The sequence below is a fragment of the Pholis gunnellus genome (assembly GCF_910591455.1).
Source record: "Pholis gunnellus genome assembly, chromosome: 17".
Lineage (NCBI taxonomy): Eukaryota > Metazoa > Chordata > Actinopteri > Perciformes > Pholidae > Pholis > Pholis gunnellus.
This window is the reverse complement of record NC_136544.1, coordinates 1,738,941-1,753,385: the sequence shown is the minus strand read 5'-3', so window position 1 is coordinate 1,753,385 and position 14,445 is coordinate 1,738,941. Positions and strand designations below refer to the sequence as shown.

The 14,445-nt window shown below is 43.8% G+C and overlaps 1 protein-coding gene across 3 annotated transcripts in view; it reads left to right on the top strand.

Annotated features, from left to right (window-relative positions):
* smg1 (SMG1 nonsense mediated mRNA decay associated PI3K related kinase) overlaps positions 1 to 14,445 on the top strand; it is a 64,679-nt gene that overhangs the window by 25,279 nt on the left and 24,955 nt on the right. For all 3 annotated transcript variants that reach the window (XM_079178167.1, XM_079178166.1, XM_079178165.1), the window contains 17 exons: positions 947 to 1,255; positions 1,519 to 1,660; positions 2,047 to 2,197; positions 2,878 to 2,998; positions 3,249 to 3,494; positions 3,937 to 4,088; positions 4,629 to 4,764; positions 6,244 to 6,388; positions 6,573 to 6,711; positions 7,232 to 7,450; positions 7,539 to 7,719; positions 8,566 to 8,727; positions 8,900 to 9,126; positions 10,907 to 11,061; positions 12,023 to 12,245; positions 12,405 to 12,651; positions 14,422 to 14,445. The exon at positions 14,422 to 14,445 is cut by the window's right edge and continues 206 nt beyond it. In XM_079178167.1, the coding sequence (XP_079034293.1) occupies positions 947 to 1,255; positions 1,519 to 1,660; positions 2,047 to 2,197; positions 2,878 to 2,998; positions 3,249 to 3,494; positions 3,937 to 4,088; positions 4,629 to 4,764; positions 6,244 to 6,388; positions 6,573 to 6,711; positions 7,232 to 7,450; positions 7,539 to 7,719; positions 8,566 to 8,727; positions 8,900 to 9,126; positions 10,907 to 11,061; positions 12,023 to 12,245; positions 12,405 to 12,651; positions 14,422 to 14,445 (2,979 nt within the window). The remainder of the gene's footprint in view (positions 1 to 946; positions 1,256 to 1,518; positions 1,661 to 2,046; positions 2,198 to 2,877; positions 2,999 to 3,248; positions 3,495 to 3,936; positions 4,089 to 4,628; positions 4,765 to 6,243; positions 6,389 to 6,572; positions 6,712 to 7,231; positions 7,451 to 7,538; positions 7,720 to 8,565; positions 8,728 to 8,899; positions 9,127 to 10,906; positions 11,062 to 12,022; positions 12,246 to 12,404; positions 12,652 to 14,421) is intronic.

Sequence of the window (14,445 nt, the reverse complement as noted above, 5' to 3'; positions counted from 1 at the left end):
AGGACTTTCACTGAGCGGTATTCATAGTTTTACTATTAATAGTTCAAGGAAAGCCTATGGTCCTAGCTAGGTTAGCTTAGCTTCCGTCCCGGCTCTCCTCCTCTTGGCGTTTTGTGCGGCAGGTCTTGCTGGATGGTCGACCATGGGTGGTGATTGTCTCGAGGTCCACTCCCCTCATGAATCTAATCCCAACGCTTCTTTCGCCGATGTTGTTGAGTGCATTCTGTCTTATGACATAAATGCTCCAGTAATAAACACCAAAAGACAACAAATTAAGACAAAAATGCAGCAAAATTCATGGGATGTCCCGGCCCGCAGCATGAATAGAGGAAAGGTGTTATGAAAGCAGGGCTGCGAATGTCTAGAGCCCCAATAGGGATGTCTGACCTTTACCGTACTGATCACATGTCACCATTTAATCAACAAGCTGTATTCCTGGGATCATTCGTAACATCAGGCTTGACTTGAACATACAAACAAATATGCTGAATTGTTTAAAATGAAGGAATCCGATACCAGATCGGCCCATCATCAGTGATACCCGATCCAGCTATTTGAGTCCGTATCGGTGCATCTCTAACGCCTAAAGCACAAAATCCGCCCCTGAAAACACACCCAAGTCACGGGTTACTCGCGGTTTAGTAACATCCGTTTTATTGTGAATTTAATCGTGTATTAATCTCAATATCTCAATGAGAATACGCGATTTCTCAATGGGTCTTCCTTGGTCAAATATATTGGAGAAATACACTTACAGCAGGTCTTTTCCAAATAGTCGCATTTGTAGCTTGTTAAGCCATAACCACCTCAGTTGAAAAATAGAGCATGGATTTAATTAGCGTTTGGTATTCTGCTGGCGGTTACGTTATTAGTTGTGACCTGCAGCACTGGAAATCAAAGGACTGCTGCTCAAAGTGTGGTTATTTTGTGTGTTTCCTCTGAAAAGGTGACGGCAGGAAGACGGTGCTGCTTAAGTCCAGCGAGTGCTCTCCCGAGGTGATCAACTTCCTGGCCAACAAAGCGTGTCAGTGTTACGTGGCCCTCTGTGATTGGGCCTCTGTTAAGGAGTGGCAGGCCACCGTCCACGCCCTCAAACAGAACTCCAGCAATCCAGTCAGCATCAACCTCAGGACGGATTTCAACTACATCCAGGCTCTGAGCCGCTTTGAGGAGGGAGACCTGGCGGAGTGTGGAGCTCAGCTGGAGCTGCTGCCCGGAGAGGACTGCTCGCTGTCCAGCAGCAAGGACAAGCTGGGTGAGTGTTTCAGGACAGAGTCTAGCGGGGTTTAAAAAGTGTTAAAACCTTTTTAAGATGTGTTAAAAAAGGAATAGATAAATACATAATAGTCTTTAGTCTAACAAGACAGAATATCACGAAGTTGAATCAAACAAGCTTCATTGTAGATTAGTTTTTATGTGTTTTCTAAAGTGTGTGTGTGTGTGTGTGTGTGTGTGTGTGTGTGTGTGTGTGTGTGTGTGTGTGTGTGTGTGTGTGTGTGTGTGTGTGTGTGTGCGCAGATCTGAAGAGGCTTCTGCCCTCTATGAGTCCAGATCCAACTGAGCTGCAGAGAGCCATCGAGGTGCAGCTCCTTCGCAGTGCTGTTAGCGCCATGACGAAAGCTAATCAACAACAGGAGCAGAGGACCACAGCCAACCCAGAGTGAGTGAGAGTGTGAGATGTATCTGGTCCTGGAGAGCTCAGGGATTCAGGTCACCCTTATGGGTGGGGTGATGATAGAACAGAGCTAGTTGGTGTGACGTGCTGTTTGACCGCCTTGCTTTGTGTTTACTGTGTGTCATAGTGTTGGACATGGTTGTAAACAGAAAGTGCCATAGTTTTGAAACAAACTGTCTAAAAACACGGGTCACTGTCTTGGCTTACTGGTCCCTATTGTTCAAGGTGTGTGTGGAGCTTCAGGAGCATTCCCCACTGAAACCAAGAAGAGAACTTTTGTTATTGTTGTAATAGTTTTGTAAACATTGATGTGCACTTTTCTTTTAAATGCAGAGTTCTGCAGTCTCTTACATAATCATGTGATGTTACAGTACGTTGGTGCGCTGCCTGAAACAGACTGGACGCATATGCTTGGGTCCTCTCCGCCTGTCCACCCTCACTCTGTCTGACGCTCTGCCCACGCTGCCCACCCTGCAGCTCCACTGCACTGCTACGCTGGAGAACACGCTCACGGGACAAGAGGTATGTACTCCCTTACTTTACAGCCCGTTATATGTACAGCCCTTTTTCCACCAAAGAAACTTTTCATTTACTACATCCAACAAGCATCAGTAATTGTATGCTGCAGTAAAAGACAGAACCTACGGTTTGAACTGAAGGCTTCACAGTAAGTTTACTCCTGCGCCACCAGCAGCCCATATGTTACCATGGTGATCTAACTCAGTAAGAAGTGAACCACTGTCATAGGATTGATAACCCAGAGTTAAACCTGAACTTACCTCACTATCTCCATTTCCTGCTTCATAGTAAGTGAGGGAACTTCAGGTTTGACCCTTGGTTTTCTTCCTTTGACGGTGGTTAGATCACCATAATAACTCATGCTGCACACCTAACCTGCTCCACAGGCAGTTAGTCTAGTGACAATCGAAGCTTGGTGTGCAGGTCGTAACATAATATTACACTCATGAAGAAGTTAATGTCATAATGGAGCCTCAAAGCAACACAGTTTAAAGTGTGAATGCATTTATGAAAAGGCTCATCACATCACTGCCCCATCTAGGGCCCTAGTAGATCTAGAACTGCAGTAACTGTAATTACATGTGTATGTAGGCTATTCTTATGGCATTAGCCTATGACAATGTTTTGGTATTTTTCAGCTGGAGGTTGAATTCCACCATGTGTGTTGTGTGTATTGGTTGCAGGACTGCGTGATTCCTTTGTGCAGTGAGGCTCTGAGCTCTTGTAAGCAACAGGATGTGCAGCCTTTCCTTCAGGCTCTCAGATACACCATGTTCCAGAGGCAACTCCTCCACAAACTCAAAGGTAACTGTCAATGACTGCACCAGGTGAGTTGGCAGTACTGCTGCAATGGATCAACTCACGGTTCGGATCGGAGTCACAGATCTGATCAACACAAAAGAAATACCATGTTGAATACTTATTGTAAGTGGCTTTGGGTAAAAGCGTCTGCTAAATGACTGTATTGTAATGTAATGTAGAGGGAAGAGGGCTGCTTTGTTTTTAAGATGCATGGGAAAGTACACTCACTAATGCCAAGTCCATTCTTGTCCAGGTTACTCTTCCACCGTAGACGGCCACCTAATGGAGCTTTGTCTGACCGCTGTCAAATTTGCTCGGAAAAAAGGCAACATCGCCCTAGCGTCCCGCCTGCTCAGCCAATGTAGCGACGGGACGCAAGAAGAGGATCAACCGGACGAGCTGAGCCAGGCTTTCAGGCGGCTCACCTTGGAGGGCACTCTGGGAGAGAAATGGGGACCAGAGCTGCAGATCGAAAAAGCCAAAGTCCTGAGAACTGCAGGTGACCAACAGTAGACATTCACCATGAAATAGATTGATTGAGTTTTAAAATGGCCGCTTTAAACACAAGCATTTTTATCAATCCGGTGGTCACAGCTATAGAACTTGAGTGTGCTGGTATTCGATTATATAACGATTCTGACAAGTGAACATAGAACTTTGATGATGGTAACTGTTTTAATTCATTGTTTACAGCGTTGCCAACATGCGCTCTGCATAGTTTTGTTGACCGCGGCTATAAAAGGGTCTCAAAGCACACAAAACCTAAAGATGCAGAACAGTGACAACAAAACATGGCTCACAAAATGTCAGCTGACAAAGACATAAAGGCTGATCCCAGCTAACACATTTATTGCTAAGCGTCCTGTGTTTCTGTATCTCTTTAGTGTGTTGTTGGTGTTGTTCTGGACGTCAGTTTTCTCCAACAGTGTCTCTGTCCTCAGGCCAGTCGATGGCGGCCATGGAGATGCTGAGCAGGGCCGCCCTGTCCTACTGCCATGTGGGGAAGAATGAAGGGGCCGCCTGCCGCTCACTGCTGACTCTGTGCAAATGGCTGCTGGCTGACTGGAAGGACATGACGCCTCAGCTTAAACAGGCACGCTCACCTTCCAGCTCTACATTTACTGAAGTTTGGTGTTAGAATATAAGCCTGACATTTCCATAATGTTATTTCTTTCTACAAAGCATGTTGTACTATTTTAGTAGGGGAAAAAAAGCTCAGCTGTTATTTTTAGTTTAAAGATGCACAGATAGCAGTTTTCTTCTCTGCAACTGTGGATTCAGATTTTCTTTCTTAGAACTGTAATAGACAGTGAGGCTCCTGACTAACTTCTTCTACCACCGCCCCAAAACATTATTTCAGCCGACCTAAAGTCAGTGTAAAACATCCGAAATGTTATCCTTCTACTTTGTTATTGTCATCTATAGTGGTTAATTATATATAAACACAATTTAAATGATTAGAAAATAATAGATTGTAATTTTATTTAAAGGGAAATAAAGCTTCTTGGGGCTAGTGTTAGCGAGATAAACAGATCTCTGGGGACAAAAAAAATCTGACTTCTTGTAATGTAGTTGTTTTTTACAGTGTGGGCTGGGTGGAAAGCATTAAAGGACTGCTGGTGTTTTGGTTTAGGTGGTAAAGAGGTCGGGAGCCGTAAACTCGTCCAATGCTGTGGGCAGCTTGTCACCTCTGAGCCGGAATATTGCTGCTCTGCTGGAGCTTCCTCTAGAGGACCAGGGGATTCCCCACATCATTGCTGAGACCTCAGGTAACATTCACAGTCCACCTAGAATAACGCATACACGGCTAAGTGTCCACACTCAACAGGTGTTAAAGTCTTCATACCTCTAGAGCGGTGGTTCTCAAATGAGGGTACGTGAAGGCACTCCAGGGGGTACGTGAGATTGTTTTTAAATAGATTTAAAATTAGCATCCATTCAAAAATCCTTGAAAAATAGTTATTTAATAAATATTCAATAAAATATAAGTGTAAGTTCATAAACTGAATTTTATAGTCAGTAGGCTATTCAATTTAATTATCCTAAACCAGGGGTCGGCAACCCGCGGCTCCGGAGCAGCATGTGGCTCTTCGGCCCCTCTGTTGCGGCTCCCTGAGTCCTCCGTCCACACAGGTCCGCGTAACAGCAGCAGCTGTTTTCTGCCTCTGTTGCCAGATTCCTCACACATTCACAAACATATTGCTGGAGATCTAAAAGCCACATCTCGCATATATATATATATAGCGGGGATTACGATTGTATAAGTGTAGCACTACATCACAGCCACGTATGAAGAAATACATTGAAGAAAATATATTTATGGAAAGATCGCATCAACCTGGATTCGAACCTGTCGAGCAAAATAGTAATACATTCAAAATCGGCTGCGCTACGCGATCCGCCACTTGCATCTTACGTCGCTGTTTAGCGCCTTTCCTTCTACTTGCCTAATCATGATCTGCAGACCCCCGCCCTCAGTAAACTATCGATGGATAAATCCAAAAACAGAAAAGTCACGGAGGAAAATAGTTTAATTCTGCGTGGACGTATTAATTTGCCTTCACTGCGAACGATGCTGGCTTACCTGTATGCTTGATATGTGGCGGGAAATTTACAAACAACAACAAATGTAATGTTGAAAGACGCTTCCAGAACAAGCACACAGCATTTGCTGGAAAGTATCATGATGGAGATGAGTGAAAAAGAGCGATTCCTCAACTGCTGCAGCAAACTCTCCTCTTTATAAGAGTTTGATATTGTAAAATAGCAACAAAATTGTCTTTATTCTTGTTCTATAATTTCATGAATACAACAAACTATAGTTTTTGTATATATAATATAACTATATATAAAACTTTATAAACTGTGACATCAAATAGCTTTTGCAGCTCCAGACACATTTTATTTGGTGGAAAATAGATCAGAAGCTATACAGTATTACGTGCCTAAGCTAACTACAGTAGCTTGCTAACACATTGCTAGCATTAGCTTGCAAACAGCTTACCACATAATCTTCAGTATTCTCCATCATTGTAGTTATTTACTACACCCCCGGTAGACAGACCTAGGATGCTACGATAATCTTTTGACATGCTGAAATCTGATGTTTGTACCCAGCTACAGCCATGTAGTTTGCATTTCAGCGCTGGGATGCATATTGTGGCGCTGATTGTGTTCTCCTCGAATAGTTGTGTTTTTCAGAGTATGACAAAAAGTACAGTAGTGTTGTTTGGTCCTTCCCTGTGCAGTGAGTGTGGGCGTTGGGGAGCCCGACTTTGTATTGGGCCAACTCTACCAGCTGTCCACCAGCCTGGCTCCAGAGCTGGCTAAGTCCTGGGCGGCGCTGGCCAGCTGGGCTTACCGCTGGGGCCGGAAAGTGGTGGATAATGCCAGGTTAGTGGACCCGTGTGTGTGTATATGTGTAGTAACTGGCTTGGATTTAATGCAATTAATTCTACCACAGTAAAGTTCATAATGTTGTGTTGTTGTCAGAGAGGTGTTTCTGCAACTCAATCACTGAATCAAAACTGCATCAACCCTAGAAAGCGCGTACTGAAGGATATCTTTTTTGTCTCAGCCAAGGGGAGGGGTTGCCTCTTCTTCCTGGAGAAAAAAAGGAGATAGAGGAGCTGCTGCCAGAAACCACCAGTGAAGAAGACAAGGACACCATCTTTAGCATTCTGGGACAGGCCATGTGTCGACCTACTGGCATACAGGTAGAACACTTTATGTGGGATGGTATCTTCCAACAGACAGACACACAAAGAATAGTCATTTAGTAATGAGTGAAGGAAAACAATGTCAGTTTAATAATAGAGGAAAGGCTGTCTCATCTATACCATGGATTACTGTTTATGACAGATATTATGTAGTTTTGCTCCATGTTTCAGCATAATTCACATCCAGCCAATATCATACTCCAAAATGTGTTTTTCAACTAGCAATTCTAGACGTGGGTGATGATGGCTGCCAGGTCTTATAAAACTTCCCAGTCGATCTCCTCAGGGCAATTTATCTTCATCTAACTCATTCCTCCACGGCTTATTCTGTGTGCTTATCATTAACTGTGTCGACAAACAATTGGCACACATGATCTGATGAAAAAGGATAATGTAAACTTGGTAGCCTCTTCAGTTTTACTAAAAAAAAGGCTACATCTCTAAAGTAATGTCTGGAATGTTGGGTGATTCCGGGTGAATCGGATGGTTCTCATCCTGCTGCTGTGTTGTTTTCCAGGATGAGGACATGGCTCTACAGCAGGAGGACGACGAGGACGACATGGTCGACGTCATCTGGCGCCAGCTCACTGGCTCGTGCCCCTGGCTGGGGGAGGCGGGCCAGCCTGTCACAGATGGCCTGATCCGGGTCTGGAGACGAGTGGTGGACCGAATCTTCGGCCTCTACCGGGTCTCCTGCCAGGCCTATTTCACCTTCCTGAAGCTCAATGCTGGACAGGTGAGACATAGGCCATGGTTACACTTGTCTTTTTGTGTTGCTGGGAGTGAGGGCAGCTTCCATTCTAAATGTCTGTTGTGTGTTTTAGGTCCCTGTAGATGAAGATGACCCCAAACTCCTGCTGTCCTGTCACAACAGCAAGCAGAGCAACGACGATGTGATTGTCATGGCAACCCTGCGACTCCTCCGTCTGCTGGTGAAGCATGCTGGCGAACTGAGGGAGGGGCTTGAGCTGGGTTTAGCCTCCACCCCTACTGCACCCTGGAGGGGTATGTCGTACTGCAACATGACTGGGGGAGGGGGCGAGCATGCACACCTTGCTTTCTTAAACTTCAATTCACTACATTTATTTGGCAGTATTATTCACTAGCTACTTTGCAGATTGTTAATACAATATATAAATCAACTAATGGACTGTGATGATGTGTTGCGTAGGGCTGGACCCCGATATTCCGCTATTTGGATATTCGTTTGTTGTGTAGGTATTTAGGATTAAGATATTCAGTGTTTTTTTAAAACACTCCAAACCTTTTGGAAAATGCTCCTCACTCAAAGAACAAGGACCAAGCGCAGATTCACTCCCTCCCTTCAAAAAGCACTAAAAACACACGTTACCCTCGAACCATTTTACTTGTCTGTTTCTGTGCCGTATGTTTTTCAAAGTTTCTCTCTTTTGTATTTCCTTTGTAAAGTATCTTAACTCTGTGAAGCCATTTTAGAGTAGAGATATTGTTTTGGGTCATCTAATCGATGACCCAAGACTCTAATAGAGTCCACTGATCAGAATCCATATCGGCCGTTAAAGATCGATCACAGCACCCTTACTTCTGCCTTCCTGTGAATCACTGACCGATCAGACACCGGTCACTACCGGCTAGTTGTCATCTGATCAGGCTGGAGCACTTTTATTTTGAGATGTGTTTGAGTGAGAGAAGGTCCTGACACTAGGCACTCTGAGTAAATGTAACTTATTTAATAGTCGTACACAATTGGATTTCAATTTCCCAGGAAAGAATAGTGAGAAAAATGTACGCTGTCAATGGCAGTTCTTAGAGAAGAAGGAAAATGTAAGCTCCTGCCTTTCTAAACTCTGCTGTAATTTGTGTCCTCCTCAGGTATCATACCCCAGCTCTTCTCCCGTCTCAACCATCCAGAAGCGTACATCCGACAGAGTATCTGCAGTCTGCTGTGTCGAGTGGCCCAGGACTCCCCTCACCTCATCCTCTACCCTGCTATCGTGGGCTCACTCTCCTTGGGAGGAGACGCTCAGAATGCAGGTATTCTTTAACGTGACGCTGGTCAAACAGGCTGGAAGTCCATAACATTCCTCATTCATGTGATTGCCGCTGGTCAAAACAAGATACAGAATGGTATACAAGTGAGAATATCATTCAGTAACCTTTTTGACAATAAGAATGCAAATACTCTAGATGTGAATTCTGTCGACAGGGAGTAAACTGCCGTCAGCTCTGCCCACCTTCTTGGGCAGCATGCAGGGAAAGGGCCTGGTTGGGGAGGAGGAGGAGGAGGAGGAAGAGCAGGAGAGCAGCGACCAAGGAGGTGCTCCAGAAGAGCTGGCAACGTTTTGCTCCAGTCAAGACCAGGCCATGATGCAGGACTGTTACAGCAAGATCGTGGAGAAGCTGTCTTTTGCCAACCCTACCATGGTGCTTCAGGTAGGAGGGTGCACGCAGTGAGACTTCTGCACTGTTTGATGACCAGCGTTTCTACCAGTGTCATGGTGGAAACGTCCTGCCGTATTTACTTTGTCTTACTTGTCAAAAATACGATTTAATATCAGACAGAGCAGAGTACCTGCTTTAGCTCCTGTTCTACTGCGGGGTTATTGTCCCCGGAAGCTAGTGACCTTTTTATGTAGTCATTGCGTTTCAACCGCAGGGTTCAGGGTCTAAATTAAGTTCCGGGGACATTTTACCCCCAAAAAGGCTCTGGTCGGGAGCTAGTACTTCTCTAAAAGTACGGGAACTTTTCAAGGTGGGCTTTGTAGGGATGACCATCGCTGGCTGGTCAAACACCCACAGCACCGCTGCTTCATGTGTGTTTGTCTTTGTCAGATAACATTGAAAGTAAAGTTAGGCATTGATGTTGGCTTCCTGACTAATTTGGTGCTGTGAATGCATTTCATTCATTACATCCAATGCACATCAGTAAATACTATGCAGCTGTAAATGTCACTGCAGTGAGACTAAACCTAAGCTTAATTCTTTTTGTCGTAGTGTTTTTTAGATGAAACGGGTACACACACTGAACTACAGGCTGCAGAATGTGTTACCCTTGTGACCTCCAGCAGCAGACAGACGACTAATAGACCTTTGGTCTGCAGGTCTTTAGACCCCCATGAAAATGCAGACAACAATGGGCTGAAGGGACCTTTTGTTCCTTTTAAAAGTAGTCCCAGGACTACACTTGTTGATGGACACGCTGCTATTACGTGTTAGTTACTTATTGTTTTAGCTGGGGCTTAAAAAAAGAGGACCCATTCATTTCACCAGACAGTTCCAAAATATATCTAAAAAAACAACAACAACAAACTTCCCCTAAGCTAAAGAAAGATCAAGCTGTCAAAGTGAAGACAACCCTAAACGTGTCTCTTTACTAGCTGGCTACAGAAAGGCAGAAGTTGTCCTGCCCTAAAATGGTAAAAGTGACAGAGTGTGGGGGGGGGTCAATCAAGCACAGTGTGCTCTCAGCCACTCAGTCCTAACAAGAGGTCTACTCAGGATAAAAGAGAAAACGCTCAGTGGACCATGTAGGGCTGCAACCCTTTTAAGAAAACGGGCCCATGTTGAAATCGATCTAAAATAAAGATCAGAACAGCTAGAGCATTCATTCTTTTAGCAGCAGAAAACTAAGGCTTCTGTCTCACGTTGTGCGCTCGTGATGACACCACTAGTTGTGTTACGTGCAAAATGTGGTGACATACATGACGGCCCAAGAATGTCAAATACTATACATAGTTCAAATGTTAGTCGTGTTGCGAAATATGATGTTCACGTTTTTACTTTCAGAATTGTTTAGGAAAAATCTTGTTTGAAGAAAGTCCATGAAAATACCAATGTAGGCAGTGGGGAAATATTTCCAACGCTCCATAAAGAGCAACATTGTGAACAAAGTGTTGACTATTTATTTCATGTTTCTACATTGATAAATCCTTTGGATCAATATTTTGTGAGTTTTGTTTAGTAAAATCATTTATTTATTCATGACAATGTAAATACAATTATTCTGCTTTATTGACTTGCATAACCACTTAGCTTAGGTTGTACAGATTTAAGGGATATGAAGTTTTCCAGGGTACTCATAGAAATGACATCACGATTAGCAAAAATAACCATGTAGGCAGCGGGGAAATCTTTCTTTTGCAGGCTTCCAAGGGTTAAATCAGATGCATGCTGTAGTCCTAAGACGTTGCTAACTGTTCTGTGTAATGTTCAGGTCCAGCAGCTGGTGGGTGAGCTGCGCAGAGTCACCTTACTGTGGGATGAGCTGTGGCTGGGCGTGTTACAACAGCAACACATGCACGTCCTACGAAGGATCCAGCAGCTGGAGGACGAGGTCAAGAGAGTCCAGAACAACAACACACTGCGCAGGTGAGGCTCACCTTCTTCTACCTGAGCTCCAAGAGCCTCTGAGTCAATGTTCTGTTTAATACATGAAAAGGACCTGGATAAAAGGGAAGAGGTGACATCATCAATAGTTTTTATTCTCATCAGCCCCTGTGTCCTTTGGTTTGTCTCCATTTTGACTCCTTGTTTTACTTAAATGGTGTGACATAACAAATCAACCCAGTAAGTGGTCCTCAGCACCAGTGTGCTCATGCAGGATGCATTTAGGTATGGTCATTAGGGCTGCAACTAATAACTATTGTGGTTTAATAATCTGTTACTTGGATTAATTGGTTAAAAATGAAAAACTACATTTTATTATTTCCAAAAAACGGAACACATTCCTTCTTGTAAAATGCTCTTTTACTACAATTGAGTACAACTTTATACAATAAACGGACCGAGAATAAAAGACAAATGTAATTAATATACATTTGTTTAGATATTGCGCTAGTTTCTGTTATGGTGGAATGTAGCTAATGACTGTAGCTAAGAAGGTAAAGTAAAAGTACCTCTAAATTGTTCTTAAGTACAGTACTTGAGTAGTTCCATTTTCTGCTACTTTATTATTCTACTCTACCTCAGAGGCTAATATTACATTTTTACCCCACTACATTTATTTGACAGCTCTCGAGACTCCCCTGAGGCCACTCGATTTACAAACGCATTTATTCCAACAGGGAACTATCTGTAGCCAATCAGATGTGTCCTCCATTTTCAACCAATCACGTTTTGCTAGGCCCGCTGGAGGGAAGGGAGGCACGGGAGAACCAGAACCAGGGCTGTTTACAATGTTATCCTGACCTGCACTGATGAGAAACAGTGGAACAGTCGACTGCAAACACAGCAGTGTGCAGACGACCAAGCATACAAAACTGTGTTAAACCACCCGTTAAAGTTCTATGCTATCCTTGCAAGTCTAGTTACACTCTTTGTTGTGCTGCAGGGATGAAAAGACTGCCATTATGCGTGAGAAGCACTCTGCTCTGATGCGCCCCGTGGTTTTCGCCCTGGATCACGTCTGCAGCATCACAGCAGCTCCAGCAGAGACGCCGCATGAGACGTGGTTCCAGCAGACCTACGGTGATTCCATCACCTCGGCCCTGGAGCGCTTGAGAAACCCCTCCAACCCTGCCAACCCCGCCAGCAGCTGGCTTCCCTTCAAACAGGTGTGGGTTAGCACCTGTACTGTATATGCTGATGATTCACTAAGGATTTCAGATAGACCTATTTGCATGGATGTAGGCTCAAAAATAGTTAAATGCGTCTGTAATACATACATCATTGTTATACATAGTGCACTCAACTTGTGTGTGTTTGTTGGTCAGATCATGTTGAGTCTGCAGCAGCGTGCGCAGAAGAGAACCAGCTATCTGCTTCATCTGGATGAGATCAGTCCTCGACTGGTGTCCATGACCACAACAGAGATGGCCCTGCCAGGCGAGGTGTCTGCATCAGACGCTGTCACCATACAGAGCGTGGGCAACACCATCACCATCCTGCCCACCAAGACGAAACCCAAGAAGCTCTTCTTCCTGGGCTCAGACGGACGCAACTATCCATATCTTTTTAAAGGTGGGTGATAGTGATGTTAATAAATAACACTGACATTAAGAATGATCACAGATTAAATCTAAGTTATCAGTTAAACAGAGCAAAACACAGAGGAGCAGTTTGTCTCACCAAAATGAGAATAGCTGGTCCACCTTAAAGATCTAGTGTGACTTATTTGGCGCCACCTTGCAGCGAGGTTCCAGATTGTAACCAGCTCAAACTTTTCCCGTGTGCTAAGCGTGTAGGTGTGCTACGGTGCCAACGCAAGGCATGAAAATGCAAATAGCCCCATCTAGAGCCCGTGTTTGCTTTGTCCATTCTGGGCTACTGTAGAATCCTGACAGCCGGCTCTGTGAAGAGGACCCGCTACCTATGTAGACATAAACGGCTCATTCTAACCAAAATACAACAATCCTTATTTCAGCTGATGATGCACTAAAGAAAACGTACTTATATTATATTCCATTTCTGCCAAAAGATCCCAATAAATGCTTCACAATTTTGCCTTTTAAAGTAGACATATACTCATTTTCAGGTTCATCTTTGTATTTTGGGTGACTACTGGAAAATGTTCGAATGCTTTGATGTTCACAAAACATTTTGTCATACTGAATATGCATGTATTCTCTGTCAAACGCTCCAGTTTAGCGCCAGTCTCCTTGCTGAATAAGCCCAGTCTGCTCTGATTGGCCTGAGAAAATAAGGTGTACCTCTACAAAGGTAGTAGTGAAGTTGTGGGCGGTTTATTGTAATGAGCCTGCATGTGACATAGGAAGGAGATTTAAACCGGATTGGCTTGTGGAATTATGTTTTCTGAACTAGGCAGCCCACAAAAACCTGACTGAGCGTCTTATTTCTCAGATTGTTGGTTATAGACTCTCCAGATACACAAACTATGTGCACTGTAAACATGAGTATGTCCCGTTTACAAGTCAACCCACCTTAAGTGAGCCCAGCCCAAAGTTGTTGCCAAATCCCTGCAGTTTAATCGGTAGGTAGTAATAAGGACATGATATCAGGTCTATGATAAGTTCCATTTTCTGATGCCGTAGGGATTGTTAAAAACCAACATGATGGTAAAAAAAGTAGCACTCATCCAGCAAAGCCATTTTTACTGTGAAGGATCTGCTCGCTGTGATCACGGTTTTCTATCGAAGTGAATGAAACAACGTTTGTGACTACATGTGGAAACCACACAGACATGTCTCATTTTCAAGAGGGGTAACTTCCCACAGTCAACACGTTTACTGTGGGGAGCCGGATATGAACCGGTGAAATCTGATGCTGAACTATAAATTGATACCTATGGCTAGTGTGGGTCTCCTGTCAGCCCCTTCCATCAAGCATGAATTCATATTTACAGTCTCCCCATTGAACCCACTTCTTTTAAAAGAAGTTGAATACACTTAGAACACACAAAATCCCAAGTTACCACATGACAGGATGCTGACAAGCAGTAAGCATCGTAACAATTGCATACAAAATGTAACGGGCTTTTTTTAATTTAATTTTTAAGGAAGTGAAGTTTGGTGAAAGTTGAAGGCCTAGTTTGTTTTTAAGAAGTGTTTGGGCTGCTGCATTGAATGGCCTTAGATTTGATCGGTATTATGAAGAGTCATGTATACGGTTTTGGGTCTTAACCATTTTCTTATACGTTGCTCTAAAAAGTTCTAAATTGGAGCTAATTCAAACTGCATTTTCTCTGCATGTCTGACACTGTACCAGTCCTGCTTTCATTGTTGAAGAGTGTCAGTAGTAATGTCGTAGTAATCCAAACCTTGTCTTTCTCAGGACTGGAGGATTTGCATTTAGACG